The 26633-nt window shown below is 48.3% G+C and overlaps 2 protein-coding genes across 3 annotated transcripts in view; both read left to right on the top strand.

Annotated features, from left to right (window-relative positions):
• The window catches only part of LOC141129552 (myoferlin-like), a 644669-nt gene that overhangs the window by 160754 nt on the left and 457282 nt on the right, over positions 1 to 26633 (top strand). The window lies entirely within an intron of this gene.
• UBASH3A (ubiquitin associated and SH3 domain containing A) overlaps positions 1 to 26633 on the top strand; it is a 57178-nt gene that overhangs the window by 7803 nt on the left and 22742 nt on the right. For both annotated transcript variants that reach the window (XM_073617642.1, XM_073617641.1), the window contains exons 3-4: positions 12991 to 13084; positions 14212 to 14331. In XM_073617642.1, the coding sequence (XP_073473743.1) occupies positions 12991 to 13084; positions 14212 to 14331 (214 nt within the window). The remainder of the gene's footprint in view (positions 1 to 12990; positions 13085 to 14211; positions 14332 to 26633) is intronic.

A 26633-nucleotide genomic window follows, 5' to 3' on the forward strand; every position in this document is an offset into this window, starting at 1 on the left:
ATATTTCTACACCCCCCATATCCCTCCATATTGCTACACCCCCCATATCCCTCCATATTACATCTACCCCCATATCCCTCCATATTGCTACACCCCCCTATATCCCTCCAGATTACTACACCCCCCTTATCCCTCCATATTACTGCATCCCCCCCACCCCGATATCCCTCCATATTGCTGCACCCCCATATCCCTCCATATTACTACACCCCACCATATCCCCCAGATTACTACACCCCCATGTCCCTCCATATTACTGCACCCCCCCTATATCCCTCCATATTACTGCACCCCCCTATATCCCTCCATATTACTGCACCCCCCCATATCCCTCCATATTACTACACCCCCCCATATCCCTCCATATTACTGCACCCCCCACCCCCATATTACTACACCCCCCATATCCCCCCAGATTACTACACCCCCATGTCCCTCCATATTACTGCACCCCCCCATATTACTGCACCCCCCATATTACTACACCCCCCTTCATCCCTCGCATATTACTGCACCCTGTTGTGGATTAAAATTCAGCTTCTCCTATAAGCAAACAATTTTGTTGTGCTTAAAAGCACAAATACAGCTTTCTTGTATAATGCTGGGAAAGTGCGCTTGTATATCTCCAAGTAACACAGACAGACGCTGGTATCATGTTGAGCTCAGCAGAATCCTGCCATAGAATGCTCTACTGCTTTTATTTATACTGTAAACATGACGTTGTGTGCAGAGCCATGCGGCAAGTGTCCTGTGAGACATAAATTGTCTCACAATTTGAACACTACTTACATGGCTCTGAACACGATCGTGTGCACATTCCCACTGCTACCAATGACGCGAGCCTTACTCTGTCATGGCTCAGTGGGGCATCATTTTGTATGGTTATGCTATGGTTCCCATGTACAAAGATCTGCTTGCTTGGAGCGTTAATGCAGTCGCCATGAGGTGGCCAGTCTCTTGGTGAGGCATAAACAAACATCCTTAAAAGAGCAAACAGATCTGCCATGTCCACAGGAAGGTTTCCGCAGCCAGTGGTCTTCCAGCCAAGTCTGTATGTGCGAATACCCTCACATGAGCGTATTACAGCAAAACTGACACTGGGGGACATCTGACAACATACATTAATAAAAATTTCCACAACAGTCCCTCTTTGTCTTATGCTCCCATGTGTCCCTCGATGAATCTTGATCTTCTTCTTACACCGGGAAATGAATCAGTCCTTACAGTCCATATGAGTTCATGAAAAGGAGAACACGACTTGACTCGTAGACTCTGTTCTTCAGGAGGGATGACTTAGAGGAGGACATGAAGGCCGGTCGGTCTGGGATCCTCTGTGTCTTGTACTTGGGTTGGGCTTCGGGGCGTCTCATCTAAGCGAGGAAGATGTGGTCATCTGCTCGGGCCCTGTTCACTCGTCCAATCAGGCAACAGGAGCACCTCATCACGACATATAGAAGGAAAAGAAATAAAAACAACATGAGCATATATACCTCTACTTCCTTCAACCATGATCTGATGGAAAATAAAAAATCCCCAAAGATTCCCAGACCCTTAAAAGGATTCCAACCTTCACTAGCTATAGCTCTGGCTTTGCCTTGCAGGGATCTTATCCATATGGGCCTGAACTCTGTCACTAGTATCCCCGATCCAGATATAACAATCTTTACCTTTGAATTCACAGAAACCCCCCATGGATGCCAACAGATAATCATAGGCCGTCTTTTAAAGAAGGTTAGAAGGGTCTTGATCTGCCGTTGTTCCTGTGGGATCTTCCTTGTAGCTTCAACAGTTACACTGAACATCCCATCCACACTGGATGAGAAATTGTTCAATTGTTTCATAAGCTCAGCCCCCACCCTGTACAAGCAGGAAACCAAGCCCAGACTTGGTCAGGGTTGGTGAACAATTCCCTTCTAGCTATTCCTGCCATTCTTACCTTCTCTCGCGCCATCAGATCCTTACGATTGGCCACACCATAAAATGCTAGAACGAATTTCACCCGGACGCATGAACCTCTTGCATTAGGGGGAATTACCTTATAAGCTGTAGACCTGCATAAATACCAAACTAAAGTTGAAGCACACTTGTGGGCTACCTAGTAGTCCCAATACCCAAACTGGCACGAACCAGAGCTATTGTTGAAACTATAACTAATTTTACCCTCTAGAAATGTATTGGTAAATTCTATTGACAAGAGTCTGTTTGGAGTTTTTACTAGTTTGTCAAAACTCCTCATATCAATATGAACATCATATATAGCATGTACCGCCGTCATCGCTGGGGTACTAAAGCTCTGTGGAGATTCAGATTAGCCCCAGCAATTGGTCCTGTTCGCTTTCTTAGCTAGTTGGAGAATTCACTAAGCTAAAAATATAAATAGACAAAGATCCTCCTCATCCTTTGGTGTAGTTGAGCAGCTGCTTGCAGTGGCTGGCGTGGATCCAGTTGTCTTGTCCCTCAAGCTTCTTTACAATGGCTCAGTCACCTGGTTGGAAAGAATGTAAACTGGTTATTGTGTCAGGGTCCAGGAGGGACTCATGAACCTTGTGGTGGACCTTTTGAAGTTCATGTTACAATGAGTGCACCTACCCCATCAGCTGAGAATGTAGGCGACAGCTGCAGAGGAATGTACAACCCTGTTTTTGGTTGACCTCCAAAACAAACCTCATATGGCGATAACCCAGACTCGTGGGAACTTAATGACTGTGGTCACTGCATAACCTGTGGCTTACCATCTGGGGTGTAATACCTGGAACCATTGACAAAAAGGTTCTTAGAATCTGGGATGGGAGCCTCCTTCACCGGACTGCTGCTTGCTGATTCAAATTCCATCAAAGAAAGACAGTCGTGGAACATGTCATCCTACTAGGTCACAAACTTGGTTAAAATTAGAGAGTTTAGTATTATTGGTTTGAAAATTGTCATTCTTACCATTATCCACCCCATTTTCTTCCTCATTACAAACTGGGGGAAGAGACGCAGGGTTTAGAATGGTGCAGAAAAAAAAAACAATGAAGCAGCCTACTATACTTTTACCCTCTTTTAGGCGTGTGTATTTATGCATGTGTTCAGCTATCTACATACACCTGCTTTCTATGTCATACGCTTCAGGAACTCCTTGGACCTCAAAAAGATGCTTATAAGCAAAAGTTATTACTCTATCCTTCATCTTTAACCTGCAAAGAATGGCAAACAATACAACATTCGTGTACATTGGTAAATTGTCACTGACATTCCTCAAAACCGACAACAACAAAACCCTCTGTAACCCTTACTTTCACGTTCCTACAAAAATACAACGGCCGCAACGCACAGGAGGGCTGCCGCGGTGGGTTCTAACATATTGCTACATACAAACAGTTAGAAGACTAACCCTTTCATGACTAAGCCTATTTTTGAAATGTGGTGTTTACAAGTTAAAATCCGTATTTTTTGCTAGAAAATTACTTAGAGTTCCCAAACATTATATATATTTTTTTAGCAGAGAATCTAGAGAATAAAATGGAGATTGTTGCAATATTTTATATCACACGGTATTTGTGTAGCGGTGTTTTAAACACAAATTTTTGGAAAAGGGACACTTTCATGAATTTTAAAAAATACAAACAGTAAAGTTACCCCAATTTTTTTGTATAATGTGAAAGATGATGTTACGCCGAGTAAATAGATACCAAACATGTCACCCTTTATAATTGCACGCACTCGTGGAATGGCGACAAACTACGGTACCTATGAATTTCCATAGGTGACGCTTTAAATTTTTTTTACGGTTACCAGGTTAGAGTTACAGAGGAGGTCTAGGGCTAGAATTATTGCTCTCGCTCTGACGATCGCGGCGATACCTCACATGTGGGATTTGAACACAATTTACATATGCGGGCGTGACTTCCGTATGCGTTTTCTTCGCTGTGCGAGCTCGCGGGGACAGGGGCGCTTTAAAAAAAAATTTTTTTTATTTATTTATTTTATTTTTTTTTATACTTGTAAATTGTGTTAAAAAAAACATTTTAAAAAAAAAATGTTATTGCTGTCACAAGGAATGTAAACATCCCATGTGACAGTAATAGGTGGTGACAGGTAGTCTTTATGGAGGGATCGGGGGTCTAAAAGACCCCCATCCCTCCTATGCACTTCACAGTATTCAGATCACCGAAAACGGCGATTCTGAACACTGTATATTTTTTTAAAACCGGCGACATTGGCAGCCGAGTAAATAGGAAGTGACGTCATGACGTCACTTCCGCGCTTACATTGAGAAGGCTGGAACGAAGCCGCCCACAGCTTCGTTCCAGCCCGCCCCCAGCCGCCGAAGGCGGCCGATTGGACACCGGGCTTCCCGATCACACGAGAGGCCCGGTAAGAGCGGTGGGAGGTGGCGGGAGGGGGGGGATGTCCCCTCACGCTCCTCCGGTATAACAGCCGAGCGGCTTTTAGCCACATCGGTTGTTATACTCGGATAGCCGATCGCCCGCTGTAAACAACGGTACCGGGATGATGCCTGCAGCTGCAGGCATTATCCCGGTATAACCCCGGAAAGCCGAGTACGCAGATGTGCGTACGGTCGGCGGGAAGGGGCTAAAACATGAGACAAACATTTAGATACAAATGTGAGGGAGATATTTCATAGTTTCAAAATCAAAACAACCAGATGTCTAAGAGACCCAGGGTTGGGTGGTGGCAGTGCCTGTTCACCGGGCCTCTATATAGAGCTCTTCAAGGATGTTGAGGATGGAATTGTCTTCCACACTAATTTCAGGAGACATAGGCATAACTGTCTCTATTTCATTATTGGCCGTGGTTTGACTTCCCGCTTCCTTAAGTAAATAGTAACGTTGAATGGTGAGTTTCCGTACATATTTATTCAGATCAATAAACAGCTCAAACAACTCTACATAAACAGCCTGAGCACAGACAGTGAGATCTCCTCCTCGGCTCTTCCCCACACAGCACAGAGCTGAGATCTGATTCTCTCTCACACAGCTACGATCTGCACTGTGTGTAGCTGGTGATTACAGCCGTGCTGCCGTTCTGTCCAGGAATTTCTCAATATATTCACCAGCTACACACAGTGCAGATCGTAGCTGTGTGAGAGAGAATCAGATCTCAGCTCTGTGCTGTGTGGGGAAGAGCCGAGGAGGCTGTACAGTGCAGGGATGGGAGATGGCCGGGCACAGTGTCAGCTGTGGAAGGGGGTTGTGAGTGGGAAGCTTTAGGGGGGCACAACTGAAATCTGGGCGGGGGGGGGGGCTCATGCCTCACACTGACCTGAACACACATCTCACCACCCCACTGACCTGAACACACATCTCACCACCCCACTGACCTGAACACACATCTCACCACCCCACTGACCTGAACATACACGAGGCACATCTCACCACCCCACTGACCTGAACATACATCTCACCACCCCACTGACCTGAACACACATCTCACCACCCCACTGACCTGAACATACATCTCACCACCCCACTGACCTGAACACACATCTCACCACCCCACTGACCTGAACATACATCTCACCACCCCACTGACCTGAACACACATCTCACCACCCCACTGACCTGAACACACATCTCACCACCCCACTGACCTGAACACACATCTCACCACCCCACTGACCTGAACACACATCTCACCACCCCACTGACCAAGAACACACATCTCACCACCCCACTGACCTGAACATACACGAGGCACATCTCACCACCCCACTGACCTGAACATACATCTCACCACCCCACTGACCTGAACACACATCTCACCACCCCACTGACCTCAACATACATCTCACCACCCCACTGACCTGAACACACATCTCACCACCCCACTGACCTGAACACACGTCTCACCACCCCACTGACCTGAACATACATCTCACCACCCCACTGACCTGAACATACATCTCACCACCCCACTGACCTGAACACACGTCTCACCACCCCACTGACCTGAACACACATCTCACCACCCCACTGACCTGAACACACATCTCACCACCCCACTGACCTGAACACACATCTCACCACCCCACTGACCTGAACACACATCTCACCACCCCACTGACCTGAACATACATCTCACCACCCCACTGACCTGAACACACGTCTCACCACCCCACTGACCTGAACACACATCTCACCACCCCACTGACCTGAACACACATCTCACCACCCCACTGACCTGAACATACATCTCACCACCCCACTGACCTGAACACACATCTCACCACCCCACTGACCTGAACATACATCTCACCACCCCACTGACCTGAACACACATCTCACCACCCCACTGACCTGAACACACATCTCACCACCCCACTGACCTGAACATACACGAGGCACATCTCACCACCCCACTGACCTGAACACACATCTCACCATCCCACTGACCTGAACACACATCTCACCACCCCACTGACCTGAACATACATCTCACCACCCCACTGACCTGAACACACATCTCACCACCCCACTGACCTGAACATACATCTCACCACCCCACTGACCTGAACACACATCTCACCACCCCACTGACCTGAACATACATCTCACCACCCCACTGACCTGAACACACGTCTCACCACCCCACTGACCTGAACATACACGAGGCACATCTCACCACCCCACTGACCTGAACATACACGAGGCACATCTCACCACCCCACTGACCTGAACACACATCTCACCACCCCACTGACCTGAACACACATCTCACCACCCCACTGACCTGAACATACATCTCACCACCCCACTGACCTGAACATACATCTCACCACCCCATTGACCTGAACATACACGAGGCACATCTCACTACCCCACTGATCTAAACACACATCTCACCACCCCACTGACCTGAACACACATCTCACCATCCCACTGATCTGAACACACATCTCACCACCCCACTGACCTGAACACACGTCTCACCACCCCACTGACCTGAACACACATCTCACCACCCCACTGACCTGAACACACGTCTCACCACCCCACTGACCTGAACATACATCTCACCACCCCACTGACCTGAACACACATCTCACCACCCCACTGACCTGAACACACATCTCACCACCCCACTGACCTGAACACACATCTCACCACCCCACTGACCTGAACATACATCTCACCACCCCACTGACCTAAACACACATCTCACCACCCCACTGACCTGAACACACATCTCACCACCCCACTGACCTGAACACACATCTCACCACCCCACTGACCTGAACACACATCTCACCACCCCACTGACCTGAACATACATCTCACCACCCCACTGACCAGAACACACATCTCACCATCCCACTGACCTGAACACACATCTCACCACCCCACTGACCTAAACACACATCTCACCACCCCACTGACCTGAACACACATCTCACCATCCCACTGACCTGAACACACATCTCACCACCCCACTGACCTGAACACACACATCTCACCACCCCACTGACCTGAACACACATCTCACCACCCCACTGACCTGAACACACATCTCACCACCCCACTGACCTGAACATACATCTCACCACCCCACTGACCTGAACATACATCTCACCACCCCACTGACCTGAACATACATCTCACCACCCCACTGACCTGAACATACATCTCACCACCCCACTGACCTGAACATACATCTCACCACCCCACTGACCTGAACACACATCTCACCACCCCACTGACCTGAACACACATCTCACCACCCCACTGACCAAGAACACACATCTCACCACCCCACTGACCTGAACATACACGAGGCACATCTCACCACCCCACTGACCTGAACATACATCTCACCACCCCACTGACCTGAACACACATCTCACCACCCCACTGACCTCAACATACATCTCACCACCCCACTGACCTGAACACACATCTCACCACCCCACTGACCTGAACACACATCTCACCACCCCACTGACCTGAACATACATCTCACCACCCCACTGACCTGAACATACATCTCACCACCCCACTGACCTGAACACACGTCTCACCACCCCACTGACCTGAACACACATCTCACCACCCCACTGACCTGAACACACATCTCACCACCCCACTGACCTGAACACACATCTCACCACCCCACTGACCTGAACACACATCTCACCACCCCACTGACCTGAACACACATCTCACCACCCCACTGACCTGAACATACATCTCACCACCCCACTGACCTGAACACACGTCTCACCACCCCACTGACCTGAACACACGTCTCACCACCCCACTGACCTGAACACACATCTCACCACCCCACTGACCTGAACACACATCTCACCACCCCACTGACCTGAACACACATCTCACCACCCCACTGACCTGAACACACATCTCACCACCCCACTGACCTGAACACACATCTCACCACCCCACTGACCTGAACACACATCTCACCACCCCACTGACCTGAACATACATCTCACCACCCCACTGACCTGAACACACATCTCACCACCCCACTGACCTGAACACACATCTCACTACCCCACTGACCTGAACATACACGAGGCACATCTCACTACCCCACTGACCTGAACACACGTCTCACCACCCCACTGACCTGAACACACGTCTCACCACCCCACTGACCTGAACACACGTCTCACCACCCCACTGACCTGAACATACATCTCACCACCCCACTGACCTGAACACACATCTCACCACCCCACTGACCTGAACACACATCTCACCACCCCACTGACCTGAACATACATCTCACCACCCCACTGACCTGAACACACATCTCCCCACCCCACTGACCTGAACACACATCTCACCACCCCACTGACCTGAACACACATCTCACCACCCCACTGACCTGAACACACGTCTCACCACCCCACTGACCTGAACACACATCTCACCACCCCACTGACCTGAACATACATCTCACCACCCCACTGACCTGAACACACGTCTCACCACCCCACTGACCTGAACACACATCTCACCACCCCACTGACCTGAACACACATCTCACCACCCCACTGACCTGAACACACATCTCACCACCCCACTGACCTGAACACACATCTCACCACCCCACTGACCTGAACATACATCTCACCACCCCACTGACCTGAACACACGTCTCACCACCCCACTGACCTGAACACACATCTCACCACCCCACTGACCTGAACACACATCTCACCACCCCACTGACCTGAACACACATCTCACCACCCCACTGACCTGAACATACATCTCACCACCCCACTGACCAGAACACACATCTCACCATCCCACTGACCTGAACACACATCTCACCACCCCACTGACCTAAACACACATCTCACCACCCCACTGACCTGAACACACATCTCACCACCCCACTGACCTGAACACACATCTCACCATCCCACTGACCTGAACACACATCTCACCACCCCACTGACCTGAACACACACATCTCACCACCCCACTGACCTGAACACACATCTCACCACCCCACTGACCTGAACATACATCTCACCACCCCACTGACCTGAACACACATCTCCCCACCCCACTGACCTGAACACACATCTCACCACCCCACTGACCTGAACACACATCTCACCACCCCACTGACCTGAACACACATCTCACCACCCCACTGACCTGAACACACATCTCACCACCCCACTGACCTGAACATACATCTCACCACCCCACTGACCTGAACACACGTCTCACCACCCCACTGACCTGAACACACATCTCACCACCCCACTGACCTGAACATACATCTCACCACCCCACTGACCTGAACACACATCTCCCCACCCCACTGACCTGAACACACATCTCACCACCCCACTGACCTGAACACACATCTCACCACCCCACTGACCTGAACACACATCTCACCACCCCACTGACCTGAACACACATCTCACCACCCCACTGACCTGAACATACATCTCACCACCCCACTGACCTGAACACACGTCTCACCACCCCACTGACCTGAACACACATCTCACCACCCCACTGACCTGAACACACATCTCACCACCCCACTGACCTGAACACACATCTCACCACCCCACTGACCTGAACACACATCTCACCACCCCACTGACCTGAACATACATCTCACCACCCCACTGACCTGAACATACATCTCACCACCCCGCTGACCTGAACACACACATCTCACCACCCCACTGACCTGAACATACATCTCACCACCCCACTGACCTGAACACACATCTCACCACCCCACTGACCTGAACACACATCTCACCACCCCACTGACCTGAACATACATCTCACCACCCCACTGACCTGAACATACACGAGGCACATCTCACCACCCCACTGACCTGAACACACATCTCACCATCCCACTGACCTGAACACACATCTCACCACCCCACTGACCTGAACATACATCTCACCACCCCACTGACCTGAACACACATCTCACCACCCCACTGACCTGAACATACATCTCACCACCCCACTGACCTGAACACACATCTCACCACCCCACTGACCTGAACATACATCTCACCACCCCACTGACCTGAACACACGTCTCACCACCCCACTGACCTGAACATACACGAGGCACATCTCACCACCCCACTGACCTGAACATACACGAGGCACATCTCACCACCCCACTGACCTGAACACACATCTCACCATCCCACTGACCTGAACACACATCTCACCACCCCACTGACCTGAACACACACATCTCACCACCCCACTGACCTGAACACACATCTCACCACCCCACTGACCTGAACACACATCTCACCACCCCACTGACCTGAACACACATCTCCCCACCCCACTGACCTGAACACACATCTCACCACCCCACTGACCTGAACACACATCTCACCACCCCACTGACCTGAACACACATCTCACCACCCCACTGACCTGAACATACATCTCACCACCCCACTGACCTGAACACACATCTCACCACCCCACTGACCTGAACACACATCTCACCACCCCACTGACCTGAACACACACATCTCACCACCCCGCTGACCTGAACACACACATCTCACCACCCCGCTGACCTGAACACACATCTCACCACCCCACTGACCTGAACATACATCTCACCACCCCACTGACCTGAACACACATCTCACCACCCCACTGACCTGAACACACATCTCACCACCCCACTGACCTGAACACACATCTCACCACCCCACTGACCTGAACACACATCTCACCACCCCACTGACCTGAACATACATCTCACCACCTCACTGACCTGAACACACATCTCACCACCCCACTGACCTGAACACACATCTCACCACCCCACTGACCTGAACATACATCTCACCACCCCACTGACCTGAACACACCTCTCACCACCCCACTGACCTGAACATACATCTCACCACCCCACTGACCTGAACACACATCTCACCACCCCACTGACCTGAACATACATCTCACCACCCCACTGACCTGAACACACATCTCACCACCCCACTGACCTGAACACACATCTCACCACCCCACTGACCTGAACACACATCTCACCACCCCACTGACCTGAACACACCTCTCACCACCCCACTGACCTGAACATACATCTCACCACCCCACTGACCTGAACATACATCTCACCACTCCACTGACCTGAACACACATCTCACCATCCCACTGACCTGAACACACATCTCACCACCCCACTGACCTGACAACACATCTCACCACCCCACTGACCTGAACACACATCTCACCATCCCACTGACCTGAACATACATCTCACCACCCCACTGACCTGAACACACATCTCACCACCCCACTGACCTGAACATACATCTCACCACCCCACTGACCTGAACATACATCTCACCACCCCACTGACCTGAACACACATCTCACCACCCCGCTGACCTGAACATACATCTCACCATCCCACTGACCTGAACATACATCTCACCACCCCACTGACCTGAACACACATCTCACCACCCCACTGACCTGAACATACATCTCACCACCCCACTGACCTGAACATACATCTCACCACCCCACTGACCTGAACACACATCTCACCACCCCACTGACCTGAACACACCTCTCACCACCCCACTGACCTGAACATACATCTCACCACCCCACTGACCTGAACATACATCTCACCACTCCACTGACCTGAACACACATCTCACCATCCCACTGACCTGAACACACATCTCACCACCCCACTGACCTGACAACACATCTCACCACCCCACTGACCTGAACACACATCTCACCATCCCACTGACCTGAACATACATCTCACCACCCCACTGACCTGAACACACATCTCACCACCCCACTGACCTGAACACACATCTCACCACCCCACTGACCTGAACACACATCTCACCACCCCACTGACCTGAGCACACATCTCACCACCCCACTGACCTGAACACACATCTCACCACCCCACTGACCTGAACATACATCTCACCACCCCACTGACCTGAACACACATCTCACTACCCCACTGACCTGAACATACATCTCACCACCCCACTGACCTGAACACACATCTCACCACCCCACTGACCTGAACACACATCTCACCACCCCACTGACCTGAACATACATCTCACCACCCCACTGACCTGAACACACATCTCACCACCCCACTGACCTGAACATACATGGGGCACATCTCACCACCCCACTGACCTGAACATACATGGGGCACATCTCACCACCCCACTGACCTGAACATACATGGGGCACATCTCACCACCCCACTGACCTGAACATACATGGGGCACATCTCACCACCCCACTGACCTGAACATACATGGGGCACATCTCAGAAGCAGTAAAGCGCTGTCAGTGTTCAGCAGGAAGCTCCGGGCTGACAACACTGGTGGGGATTTCGGTCCAGCAGTTGTTCTGTGTTGTCACCTCTTAGAGGAAATCAGGAGCCTCCCTCCATCCCCCCTCCTGACTGATTCCCATGTGCCCACAGGTGACACCACCCCGAATCCTCCTTCTTTGCCATGCTGAGAGTGTGGATGAAGTGTTCGGCCCCCGATGGCTGACCGAGAGAGCGCTAAATAACGGTAAGAAAAGGATTGATATAAGGCCCATATTCTCGGTATATGTCTGTCCTGTGGGGTCCAGCACAATATTCTTAGTATGTCTGTCCTGTGGGGTCCCAGCACAGTATTCTTGGTATATGTCTGTCCTGTGGGGTCCAGCACAGTATTCTCGGTATATGTCTGTCCTGTGGGGTCCAGCACAGTATTCTCGGTATATGTCTGTCCTGTGGGGTCCAGCACAGTATTCTTGGTATATGTCTGTCCTGTGGGGTCCAGCACAATATTCTCGGTACATGTCTGTCCTGTGGGGTCCCAGCACAGTATTCTCGGTATATGTCTGTCCTGTGGGGTCCAGCACAGTATTCTCGGTATATGTCTGTCCTGTGGGGTCCAGCACAGTATTCTTGGTATATGTCTGTCCTGTGGGGTCCAGCACAATATTCTCGGTACATGTCTGTCCTGTGGGGTCCGAGCACAGTATTCTCGGTATATATCTGTCCTGTGGGGTCCAGCATAGTATTCTCGGTATATGTCTGTCCTGTGGGGTCCAGCACAGTATTCTCGGTATATGTCTGTCCTGTGGGGGTCCAGCACAGTATTCTCGGTATATGTCTGTCCTGTGGGGTCCAGCCCAGTATTCTTGGTATATGTCTGTCCTGTGGGGGTCCAGCACAGTATTCTTGGTATATGTCTGTCCTGTGGGGGTCCAGCACAGTATTCTCGGTATATGTCTGTCCTGTGGGGTCCAGCACAGTATTCTCGGTACATGTCTGTCCTGTGGGGTCCAGCACAGTATTCTCGGTATATGTCTGTCCTGTGGGGTCCAGCACAGTATTCTCGGTATATGTCTGTTCTGTGGGGTCCAGCACAGTATTCTCGGTATATGTCTGTCCTGTGGGGTCCAGCACAGTATTCTTGGTATATGTCTGTCCTGTGAGGTCCAGCCCAGTATTCTCGGTACATGTTTGTCCTGTGGGGTCCAGCACAGTATTCTCGGTATATGTCTGTCCTGTGGGGTCCAGCACAGTATTCTCGGTATATGTCTGTCCTGTGGGGTCCAGCACAGTATTCTTCAGAAGATGAAGGTTGGTTGTATTTGCTGTTGATCATTTCTGGTGATTCCGTCTCTGACACTTTCCTATATCTAGGTGTTTATAGCAGGACAGACCTGAACCTCCCAGTGAAGGTTCCTCACAGGAAAGATGTCAGAGATTTGGAGAAGGACCCGCCGTTGTCATCTTGTGGAACGTTCCAGGCTCAGGTTTTTGGTAAGAATTGAAGGCGTCTGGTTCCTTCTCTGTGTGGATGTCGGTATCACCAATCATTATTGGATCTGTCCTCAGTATTGCCCAATTATAATGATGGAGAATATTGAGTGGAGGGGGATGGGACTCGGGTGGGTTCTTTATGTTTTTCAGTATTTATAGTTATTTTTTTTTTTTTCACATCAGCTCGATGTTCATTAACTGTCGCCTTCTCAGATTCACATCATAGTGGATTATGCATTTCCTCATTTCCTTTTATAACATCTCAATATAAGACTTTATTACATTACTTTACCCACAATTCCTTATTTCTCCGACCCCATAAGCCCAGCTGTAGCTAGGCTGAGGCCCGATGTCAGGTGAAGCTTATCTTTTACTGAACCAATTTAGAGAAAAAAGGAAAAAGTAAAAAGAGAAAAAAATAGAGAAGAGAGAGAAAAGAAGGGTATATAAAAGCAAACTCGTGGGCTCCCCATGCCCGTCATCTACTGACATAACCGGTGTTATACAGAAAATTACCTGTTCCCAAATCCACCCCCCCGCCCTCCCCCAATATTTAATATGTGTCCATTTAAACTTTTGTTTGGCTAAGAATATACATATCAAAACCACCTCTCTATAGCACTCATTGCCATCAAGGGTTCCAATGACCTATATACCTATATTGAGCCTATCGCTTGGTCTGCTCCGCACCGTACCCGCTTTTTGGGGCGCCCCACCTTCTCCATCCACAGCTTCCACATACTTTCGAATTCCTGAATTTATAGTTATTAGTACAATAAATTCCTCCCAGGTAGCCACTTGGTGGTCTTCAGAATTCTGATCCGGCACAGTTCTTATGGTCAGAAACCAATCTGTAATAGAAAGACATGCAGCGTACCCCCCCTAAGGAGCCGCAAGTAACCTGCACCCTGCAGAGACAGGCACATCACATCACAGAGACAGGCACACTGGAGACAAAGAACAGTCTAATGCCCCGTACACACGTTTGGACTTTGTTCGGACATTCCGACAACAAAATCCTAGGATTTTTTCCGACGGATGTTGGCTCAAACTTGTTTTGCCTACACACGGTCGCACAAAGTTGTCAGAATTTCCGATCGCCAAGTACGCGGTGACGTACACCACGTACGACGAGACTAGAAAAGGCCGGTTCAGAACCAAGCGCGGCACCCTTTGGGCTCCTTTTGCTAATCTCGTGTTAGTAAAAGTTTGGTGAGAGACGATTCGCGCTTTTTCAGACTCGTGGCTTTCGGATCGTTTTCTGCTGTTCAGTTTGTGCTTGTGGGTTTGTATCTGCTCTTCAGTGCGTGCAGTCAGTTCGTATCAGAGTTTTCTGTGCGATCTTGCCCGCTCGTTGCTGTTTTTCAGGTCGCTCTTCACAGGCCTTGCTGTTCTTCAGTGCGTTCTGTTACTTCGTTCTGAGCAGCCGACCGTTTTCTAGCCATGTTTCGTATGCGTACTCCTCGTAGAGTTCGTGCTGTGCGGGGGCTTGGTGTTGGGGTCCTGACCTTGACGCAAGTCCAGTCCATGAACAGGGTGGGGAGGAGTTCATGGACCAAGAATTGGTTGCTTCAGCGTGACCAGTTCTCTCATATGCTTTTGCTCCGTGAGATCCGTGAGAATAATCCTGATGATTTCAGGAACTTTCTCAGGATGACGGACCCCGTATTTCACCGTTTGTTGGCTTCGCTGACCCCCTATATCAGCAGGCAGGATACCTGCATGAGGCAAGCCATCATTCCGGAGCAGAGGTTGGTCGCTACCTTGCGGTATTTGGCCACAGGGAGAAGTCTGCAGGACCTCAAGTTCTCGACAGGCATCTCCCCCCAGGCTCTGGGTATCATTATCCCAGAGACCTGTTCTGCCATCATCCAGGTCCTGCAGAAGGAGTATATGAAGGTAAGATTTTTATCCTTTTATCTCACATTTTATTGTATTTAATGTTTGATAATATATTGTATTTCTTCCCTCATTCCCTAATTACCATGATTGTAATATGATGTGAATGTCCCCTTTGTTCTCATGCATGCTGGATTTTTATGTAATTATTATTTTATGTCCTTCATACATATTTGCCCTTCAATAACCTCCCCAGCATGGTCTTTCCTGGCCTATATTCACCTCATGTAGTCACTTAACAATGTATTTTATTAGCTCCATAGTAGTGCTTTACCCCAAACACCCTCTAAAATGTTTGCCTGAATTTAAATCAAAAATAACATTTCCAGAGTGCCAGAGGGTTTTTTTTGTAGTGTCCCCAAATTTTTTTAACCCTCCCTCCCCCAACTGCTAAGTCAGCTGATCCCAATTCTCTATCCTCAATCATCTATCTGCTGACTTTGCCAAACCCATACACACTATACCCATCTCTTTACTGGTCAGATTTATGGATGAATTCCCCAAAGCATGTAGTGCAAGGGCCTGCCTGTATACTTTCCAATGGTACTGTTTAAAGTTTTGGTATCCTATTATTATCTTGATAGGTAATAGCAGAATATCCAAATGTCCTCAAATGTGTACAGTGTGTATTTATATCTTTGTATTCTGACACTTCTTACCTGTCCAGTGGGCTGCCAATAGTGTAACTAAGGAGGGGCTGTTCCAAGTAATACACATTATTTAGGCATTCATCTCTCAATGAAGTGAAGAGGGTTACCTGTCCAAGAGTTCCCCCCCTATAATGTTAGAAATGGCCCATGAGAGGGGGGGAGGGGGAATATGATAGGTGTACCTTATACTTTGGCCTTGGTAAATTCCCCTTAGTAAATGCTATCTGGAGGTTGCCCCATAATGTTTGTGTATAATCTGCTTGCCATGTTTCTGTGAAAAAATAGTAATGTTTATTGTTTTTTCCTCAACAGTTTCCTTCAACGCCACAGGAATGGCAGACTGTGGCCTCCCACTTTGCCCAGCGGTGGGACTTTCCTAACTGCGGAGGGGCAATTGATGGGAAACACGTCCACATCGTCCCACCACCCAACTCGGGGTTGTACTATTATAATTAAAAGGGGTTTAATAGTATAGTGATGTTGGCGGTGGTGTCGGCTAATTACGAGTTCCTGTATGTGGACGTGGGGAAGAATGGCCGGATGTCCGATGGTGGAGTGATCGCCCAGACGGAGTTCTACAGGCGTCTCCAGAATGGCAGCTTGGACTTGCCACCTCCAGAGGACAATGTTGAAGGTCTCTCATTTGTGTTCGTTGCTGATGAAGCATTTGCGCTGGGGGACCACCTGATGCGGCCATTCCCGATGAGGACCCTCACCCCGGAACAGAGGATTTTTAATTAGCGGCTGGCCAGAGCCCGAAGAGTGGTGGAGAACACATTTGGAATCCTGGCCAGCCGGTTCCGATTATTTCTGACACCCATCCATATGGCGGAGTATAAACTGAACCATATAATACTTGCCTGCTGTGTTCTCCATAATTTTTTAAGAAAACATTCAGCCAACTATGCTGGCTCAGTTGGGCCTGAGGCCGGAATCCGTAATCCATCCAGACCAGTTAGCCTAACATCAATAGTATGTAAAATCTTGGAGGGGATGATAAGGGACTATATACAAGATTTTAGTAATAAGAACGATATCATTAGCAGTAATCAGCATGGATTCATAAAGAATCGTTCCAAACCAATCTATTAACCTTCTATGAGGAGGTGAGTTGCCATCTAGATAAAGGAAGTCCCGTAGATGTGATGTATCTGGATTTTACAAAAGCATTTGACACAGTTCCCCATAAACGTTTACTGTACAAAATAAGGTGCGTTGGCATGGACCATAGGGTGAGTACCTGGATTGAAAACTGGCTACAAGGGCGTGTTCAGAGGGTGGTGATAAATGGGGAGTACTCAGAATAGTCAGGGGTGGGTAGTGGGGTTCCCCAGGGTTCTGTGCTGGGACCAATCCTATTTAATTTGTTTATAAACGATCTGGAGGATGGGATAAACAGTTCAATCTCTGTATTTGCAGACGATACTAAGCTAAGCAGGGCAATAACTTCTCCGCAGGATGTGGAAACCTTGCAAAAAGACCTGAACAAATTAATGGGGTGGGCGACTACATGGCAAATGAGGTTCAATGTAGAAAAATGTAAAATAATGCATTTGGGTGGCAAAAATATGAATGCAATCTATACACTGGGGGGAGAACCTCTGGGGGAATCTAGGATGGAAAAGGACCTGGGGGTCCTAGTAGATGATAGGCTCAGCAATGGCATGCAATGCCAAGCTGCTGCTAATAAGGCAAACAGAATATTGGCATTAAAAAGGGGATCAACTCCAGAGATAAAATGATAATTCTCCCGCTCTACAAGACTCTGGTCCGCCCGCACCTGGAGTATGCTGTCCAGTTCTGGGCACCAGTCCTCAGGAAGGATGTACTGGAAATGGAGCGAGTACAAAGAAGGGCAACAAAGCTAATAAAGGGTCTGGAGGATCTTAGTTATGAGGAAAGGTTGCGAGCGTTGAACTTATTCTCTCTGGAGAAGAGACGCTTGAGAGGGGATATGATTTAAATTTACAAATACCGGACTGGTGACCCCACAATATACAAATACCGGACTGGTGACCCCACAATATATAAATACCGGACTGGTGACCCCACAATAGGGATAAAACTTTTTCGCAGAAGAGAGTTTAATAAGACTCGGGGCCACTCATTACAATTAGAAGAAAAGAGGTTTAACCTTAAACTACGTAGAGGGTTCTTTACTGTAAGAGCGGTAAGGATGTGGAATTCCCTTCCACAGGCGGTGGTATCAGCGGGGAGCATTGATAGCTTCAAGAAACTATTAGATAATCACCTGAATGACCGCAACATACAGGGATATATAATGTAATACTGACACATAATCACACACATAGGTTGGACTTGATGGACGTGTGTCTTTTTTCAACCTCACCTACTATGTAACTATGTAACTATCAACACTGACGGCGCTTGAAAGTGGCCGTCCTGGCTTGCCCTCCCTGAATGCCCGTGATGTCCGGTTACGCTACCTGGAGTTCTTTGCGGGTAGGGGGGCTATCAATATGCCAGACAATCTGTGACACCTTTTTCAAATAAAAAACAACCAAAAGAAATTCTTTGTGGACATTTACTGCTTGTGTTTGTTTTAGCTGACCCTGACAGAAATGTGTTGAGTACAGAAAATGTCGTGATTGGGTAACCTTATAAAAAACACTGTTGGCTGGTACTTCCTAAATGCAAAAACACATTTCACTACAAGTGCACTTGCAACTGCACTGAACCTGCACTTGTAGTGCAAAGTGTATTTGCCCTTAGGAAATAACCCCCATTTTTGCATAAAACAGCAATTACATCACCCCAAAAGTGTTGTAGTGTTGAGACAATAATCCACACATTCTTGAGTAAGGCACTTTTTTATACCTGCACAATCACATGTGCATTTCCCAAAGGTTTTTAAAACAAACCAACATGTTTGTTGTATAACAATTTTTGCAGTAGCATTATCAAAAATCGAAATATCCATTTCAGATAAAACAGGCCTGTGTAAAACCAACAAGAAAGCCAAAAAACTTGAACTTACAAAGTTCACATTAGGTAAAACCTGAAGGCTATATCAGACATGAGTATTTGGGAACTGGGTTTGATATAGCGTTCAGATGGGGGGAAATCACCCCTGGAAAAGCCAAATTTGGAAGATGCACACCAATTTACGAATGTCAACATGTGCTATCTGCCATCAGGGGGGATCAAGGGACGTGTTTTGGGGGAGCAAGCCCTTCCTCAACGCTACTTTATAATTGAGGAAGGGGTTGCACCCCCAAAACGCGTCCATTGATCTCCCCTGATGGCAGATAGCACATGTTGGCACACTGTGTGCATCCTCCAAATTTGGCTTTTCTAAACATTGAAAAAATGTTCGTACGATAAAACAGGTGATTTTGTGGGGTTTAAATTCGCCCCAAAACATCAATGATGTTATTATTTTTTTTAATAACATCACTGATTTGTTGCTGGATGTTTTGCAATTGGAGATTACACCCCATGATCTCCTCGATCAGTATCTGGGCACTTTCAGATGTAAAGCGTTCTGGATCACGATCACCTAAAAAGAGATAAAGAACAAAAAAAAAGGTCTCAAAAATCTGCCACCATCCATCTCTTTTACCTGAATCTGTGGTCGCAGACACTCACCTGTTGTGGTGCCAATCTCCACCACATCTTCTTCTTCCTCCTGCTCAGCTTCTTGGGTTGGTATTTCCCCTTCTTCCAGAGGGGGGGTCTCTGGTCTCCTGGGATGAGGGGTGTCCTCCGAGTCTTTTCTCCCCTATGCAAAACAAAAATGGTATAATTAGCACACAGATATTTGATGGCAGAACTAGAAATAAGAAACATTGCTAGGAAGTGGGGTACAATTGTCTATTTTAGCCGAGTTCCAAGATGTATATTTTTTATTGCCCTTTGTCAAGCTGCAATACTTTACCTGTTTAGTACAAGCTTCACAGATGTAGCCCCCCCTATAGTATACACTGGAGCACCTGTGTGGCCCCCCTAATAAAAATGGTGTTCTGGGGTCCCACACTAGTGCTCCAGTGTCCAGATGTGAAAACAGCTGCTCAGTGTCCTCTCCTTACACACAATCTAGTTTGCATTTCATTCTAGTAACAAACCCATCTACACAAACAAATATTTGGCATCCAAGTAGGCCCCCAAAAATGTGTGAAAATGCATATGGCCTAAACAATGGTGTTCTAGAGGCTGAAAGAAAAATGTTTGATACGAATGAATAATGTGCCCATGAACATTAAAGTTGACCTTTTTAAACGTTACAATTAATAAAAGCATATGGAGCAGCACGAACAGAATAAAGACAGAAAGAATAGGAACACAGCACAACTACTTACTTTTTTGCAGCACTCTCCGGATCTTTCGGTACTGCTCTGGCTCTCTCAACTTCAGGTCCGACCACCGCTTCCTGAGCTGATCTTTAGATCTTCGTACCCCGAAATTCCTCTCAAGACTCCTGACCACTTTCGCCATGATCTTGGCCTTTCGGATGTTCGGGTTGGTAAGGCCCATATTTTCCGTCATAGTCGGACTTCTTCATGATGTCGACCATCTCCAACATCTCCCCAAACGACATATTTGTGGCCTTAAAACGTCTCCTTCTGTATTGGGACGTGCCTGGATCCGGGCTTTCCTCCTCGTTGCTAGAATTAGCACGCACCTGCTGTAACTCCGCCATGTGCTCTTCACCCACTGCGCCGAACGAAAAGGGGCGGGGAATACACTAGAAAGAACGTCAGGGGCGGGCGGTGTTACACGCATGCGCAGTGTGTATAAAGCGTAACACGCGTGCGTATTACGTACGATCTGTGAGCGGAGGAAGGAGCATTGGACGCGCCGATCGTAAGAACGAAGGTAAGAGACAAACTTGTGCCTATACTGCTTCTAGATTGAGGCCTATATTGTAACAAGATTAGGAGAGTTTTGTCTGACATTAGGCTTTGTCTTGTGTTGTGTCTTGCAGTGAACATGGATATCTTAATGAAAGACAATGACTTCATGTCAGTATTCATAGATATGCTAAGTGAGCTGCCCTGTCTGTGGGAGATTACCCACCCCCATTTCAAGAACCAAGCAAAGAGGAAGGCAGCACTGGAGCAATTGTGTGAAATTGTGAAGCAGGTGACCCCCACGGCAGACATCACCTATTTAAAGATATTAATTGGTGGCCTGAGGAGCACATATCTGAGGGAGCGCAAGAAGGTCCAGGATTCGCAGAGATCCGGAGCAGCAGATGACATCTATGTCCCCAGGATGTTGTACTACGACAGGCTGCACTTTCTGGCAGGCCAGACTGAACCCAGGCCATCCCTCTCCAGTCTTCCTTCCACGCTTCCTTCCCCCCCGGCTGAAGCTTCTGACGCCCAACCAGAGCCTTCCAGGCCACATGTGGAGGAGCCCAGATTAAGCCAGGTATAGCATTCCTCTAAATATTTCTGCTTGTCCAATCAATGATGTTAACTAGATGTTAGTTGGGAGTACTAATTTAGGATTGTGATTGATGATGCAAAAACTAAAACCATGTCCCTTTTTCATACACAGGGAAGTCTCAGCCAGGAGGTGGCCGGGCCGAGCCGGCTGGCTGATATCAAGGTCCCTCCACCCCCCCTGAAAACAGAAAGTGGCAGTAGGACGAGTGCCCTAGAGGAGGCTGCTATAGCATTCTTTTGGAGGGCTACAGAGGTCCTGGGAGCACCCCACACCATGCAGGAGAACATTGCTGCCTTCATAGCCTATAAAATGCAGAGGATGGAGGAGGGCCAAAAAGCCATGTGTGAGGCCCTCATATCGGAGGCTCTGGAGAAAGGTATGAGGGGCCAAATTACACCTCACACACATCTTTGGGATGGTCCTCCTCCTCCTCCTGCAGGTCCTCCTCCTCCCTCTCCTCCAGGTCCCCCCAGTCCTCCTCCAGGTCCCCCCAGTCCTCCTCCTCCTCCAGGTCCTACTCCTCCTCCTGCCACATCTCCACCTGCACAGCCACAGCCCGGAATGAAGCGTGGAAGGAAGACCAGACAGTGATTGCCCTGGGTTCAGTCTGGTCGGCCAAAAGATGCAGCCTCTTGTGGTACCACAGCCTGGGGACACAGATGTCATCTGCTGCTATCCGGATCTCTGCGAATTCTGGACCAGACTGCCCTCCCTTACATATGGACTCCTCAGGCCAACAATTTTGATGTTGAAGAATTGATGTCTGCCGTGGGGGTCCCAGGCTTCACTAATTTCTCATGTTGATCCAGTGTTGCCTTCCTCTTTGTTTGGTTCTGAGCCCTTAATAAAGGATTTTTGTTTTGAATTATACTCTCCTATGTGTTTTACTTCAAAAATGACAGTTTGTTTGTGAGGATTCAGGTACATTTCAAATATACAATGTGAAATGAACAAGGGACACCAACACCAAACAATCTCCTGGAGATTAAATAATAAAAGATATCAATGGTGTTGGGGTAACTTGCCACACAAAACACACCCAAAAATATTCTGGAGTAAAAATAAAAATAACATTGAACAAAGATCAGCCAAAAAAAAAAATCCAAACATTAAAGAAAAAAAAAGGCTTAAAATCCAAAATAAAAAAAAATAAAAAAATATAAAACTGTCAGATGTGACAACTAATAACAATATATTCAGGGAATCCCACTAAAAAAACACAAATAAAACTTTGTGAGAAGTGTGTGTGAATATGAGCAGCAAAACTACTTAATTCTTGTCACATTATAAAGAAGAAGAGAGTGCGCTGTATTAAACCATATTTAACATTGCAGCGTGACGAAAGTGCTGTATCCATTGTGAACGCTAAGTTTACCAGAACGAGCTGTCCCGTCTCGGAATTTCTTCTGAGCATGCGTGGCACTTTGTGCGTCGGAACAGGCCACACACGGTCGGAATTGACGCGATCGGATTTTGTTGTCGGAAAAAAATTTATCTCCTGCTGTCCAACTTTGTGTGTCGATGGCGCCCACACACGGTCGGAATTTCCGACAACACGCTCCGATCGGACATTGTCCATCAGAAAATCCGACCGTGTGTAGGGGGCATTAGACTTTGGTTTTTTTTTTGTTTGTTTTTTCATTGAGGGTAAGAACTTGGATAGGGATGGGAGGTTATGGGATGCCCATTTGATTTCAGAACAAACATCAGGGAGAACTCTTCCTATATACAGCTCCTATATACAGTCCCTATATACAGCTCCTATATACAGTCCCTATATACAGCTCCTATATACAGTCCCTATATACAACTCCTATATACAGTCCCTATATACAGCTTCCATATACAGTCCCTATATACAGTCCCTATATACAGCTTCCATATACAGTTCCTATATACAGCTCCTATATACAGTCCCTATATACAGCTCCTATATACAGTCCCTATATACAGCTCCTATATACAGTCCCTATATACAGCTCCTATATACAGTCCCTATATACAGCTCCTATATACAGTCCCTATATTCAGCTCCTATATACAGTCCCTATATACAGCTCCTATATACAGTCCCTATATACAGCTCCTATATACAGCTCCTCTGTTTTCTCCAGCACTCACTTGCTTACAGACCCCAGTTGGAACACTGGGAATTATCCAACAGTCAGATGAAGCAATAGCCCATTACAGGCAGGAACCTGAGGCCCCTTGGCTGTTTAGCAGAATTTCAGTGTCCAGCTTTCATTACTTCTGTGGCTACTGATCCCAGCACCATCTCTTCAGGCCCTGCCAACCCACCTGACTGCAGCTGCCTCTTTCCTATATCTCCCGTCTAACTTCTCCCCACAGTCCTTCCAGACTGACTCTCACCCGTCCACCCGGCTGACTCTCAGGAGATCCCCCCAGACGTTATGATCTGCTCCCACTGTCCTCTCTCCTTGCTCCCGTGCCTCCAGGAAGGGGTTCCCTCCATGTGTTTTGTCAGATCCTTCCAGCATCCGAGCCCCAGGCCCGAGGTCACTCCCCCACACTAGGGGGCACCCTCACGTGCCACCAACAGCCTCCTTTAGCACTCCATCTCCAACCTCCACCTGATTGCTCCTGCTGGCATGACTCATGTCTAATTATGAGGTAAGCTCTGCCCCCTGCCAGCCCAAAGCTGGGGATTGGCTAAGGCCTCATAAATATGCATGGCAGCCCTTCCTTACTCCCAAGCTACAAACTTCCAGACCAGGGGGAAGAGCCAGAGAGAGTTGTCAGACAAGGTATCCAGCCTGAACTCTCACTGAACCCTAACCCTGATTACACAGCTCAGGCCCAACCCCGAGCTGAAACAAATGTTCTACAGCTACACTCCCAACCTAGCACACTAGAGGGTGCCACAGACAGAATAGAGACATTTGCCCAGACTTCATCTGATCTTTAGGCTGGGTTCACACAGGGCGGATCTGCTGGACGGACTCCACTAGCTCGGAGGGGTATTGCTCCATTGATCCCCACTGAGCAGGCGGGTTGACAGGTCCGTCTCTTCTCGTTGTGCAGGGACGGACCTGTCAGAGCCTCTACGGGGAGATCGGATGAAAACGGACAGCCTGTCAGTTTTTATCCGATCCGCTGAACAGATGGTGAACATATTGCCATCCGTCTGTTTTGAGAGGATCTTGTTGGATCGGATGGCAGGCGAGTGTCAACGGACACATCTCCACTGACATCCATCTGCCCATAGAAGTCAATGGGTAGCCCGCTCAGATCCGCCTGAAAAACGGACAGGCGGATCCGAGCGGGCCGATCATGTGAAAAGCTTAACACTTCATCTTCTAAGAGGCATGGTGCATATGGGGTACCAGTAGGGTTTGGGGCTGGTGTGGTAGAGAAGATGAATTTGTCACAAATCAGGTGTGACCAGAACTACGTGGACAGCAACAGAGGAAACCAAACGCATGTAAAGTGAAAATAGAGTAATTTATTAGGATAAGTGAGAATATAAACACAACCACCTCCAATATAACACAGCGCACAACAAACCAACTCACAAATTGAGACCCACAAATAACAATAGTCAGACAGGTATATATAATAAATGGGGAATAAATCATAAACGTAGCAAGGCCAGGGTCATCAATGGGAGGTCAGTAATAAGGAGAGCTGGCAACTGTAATCTTTGAAGTGTTGTTTATTGGTACATCAGAGTGACAATAAAGCTGACGCGTTTCGGCAATTGCCTTAGTCGTAGCAACAACAAACATGACAGGGAGAGGATGGATGGAACAGGCTGCAAGGCAAAGGTAAGTGTAACAGGGTCACAGGAGGGACAGGGTTCGGGAGTCAGGATTAGAATCAGGTTAGGGCACAAGGAAGATACCAAGGCAAGTGTGTGTGTGTTTGCCGGGTATAAATACACATCTCCTGCAATCAGGCTCAGGTGACTCCTGATTGCAGGAGATAATGTCAGCCCCACACTGCCGGGAAACACCCACTGGTGGACGCCAGTACTATGGCCCCAGGATCAGATAGTGCCACAAGCTGGGCAGTGGACAGAGGCATATCAAACTGGGCAAGAAAAAAGTCCAAAGCATCAAGCTGGGCAGCAGGCAGAGTCACACCAAGCTGGGCATGTCAAAGGTCCATGGCTTTAAACCGAGCAACGGGCAGAGGCACCTCAAGCTGGGCAGTGGGCAGCGGCACATCAAGCTGGAAAACGAGCAGTGGCACATCAAACCGGGCAGCAGGCACAGGCACATCAGGCTGGGTGGCAGGCTCCGGGTCATCTGGCTGGGCAGCAGGGTCCGGGTCGTCTGGCTGGGCAGCAGGCACCGGGTTGTCTGGCTGGGCAGCAGGCTC

Source organism: Aquarana catesbeiana, linkage group LG02 (genome assembly GCF_042186555.1).
Source record: "Aquarana catesbeiana isolate 2022-GZ linkage group LG02, ASM4218655v1, whole genome shotgun sequence".
NCBI classification, from domain to species: Eukaryota; Metazoa; Chordata; class Amphibia; order Anura; family Ranidae; genus Aquarana; species Aquarana catesbeiana.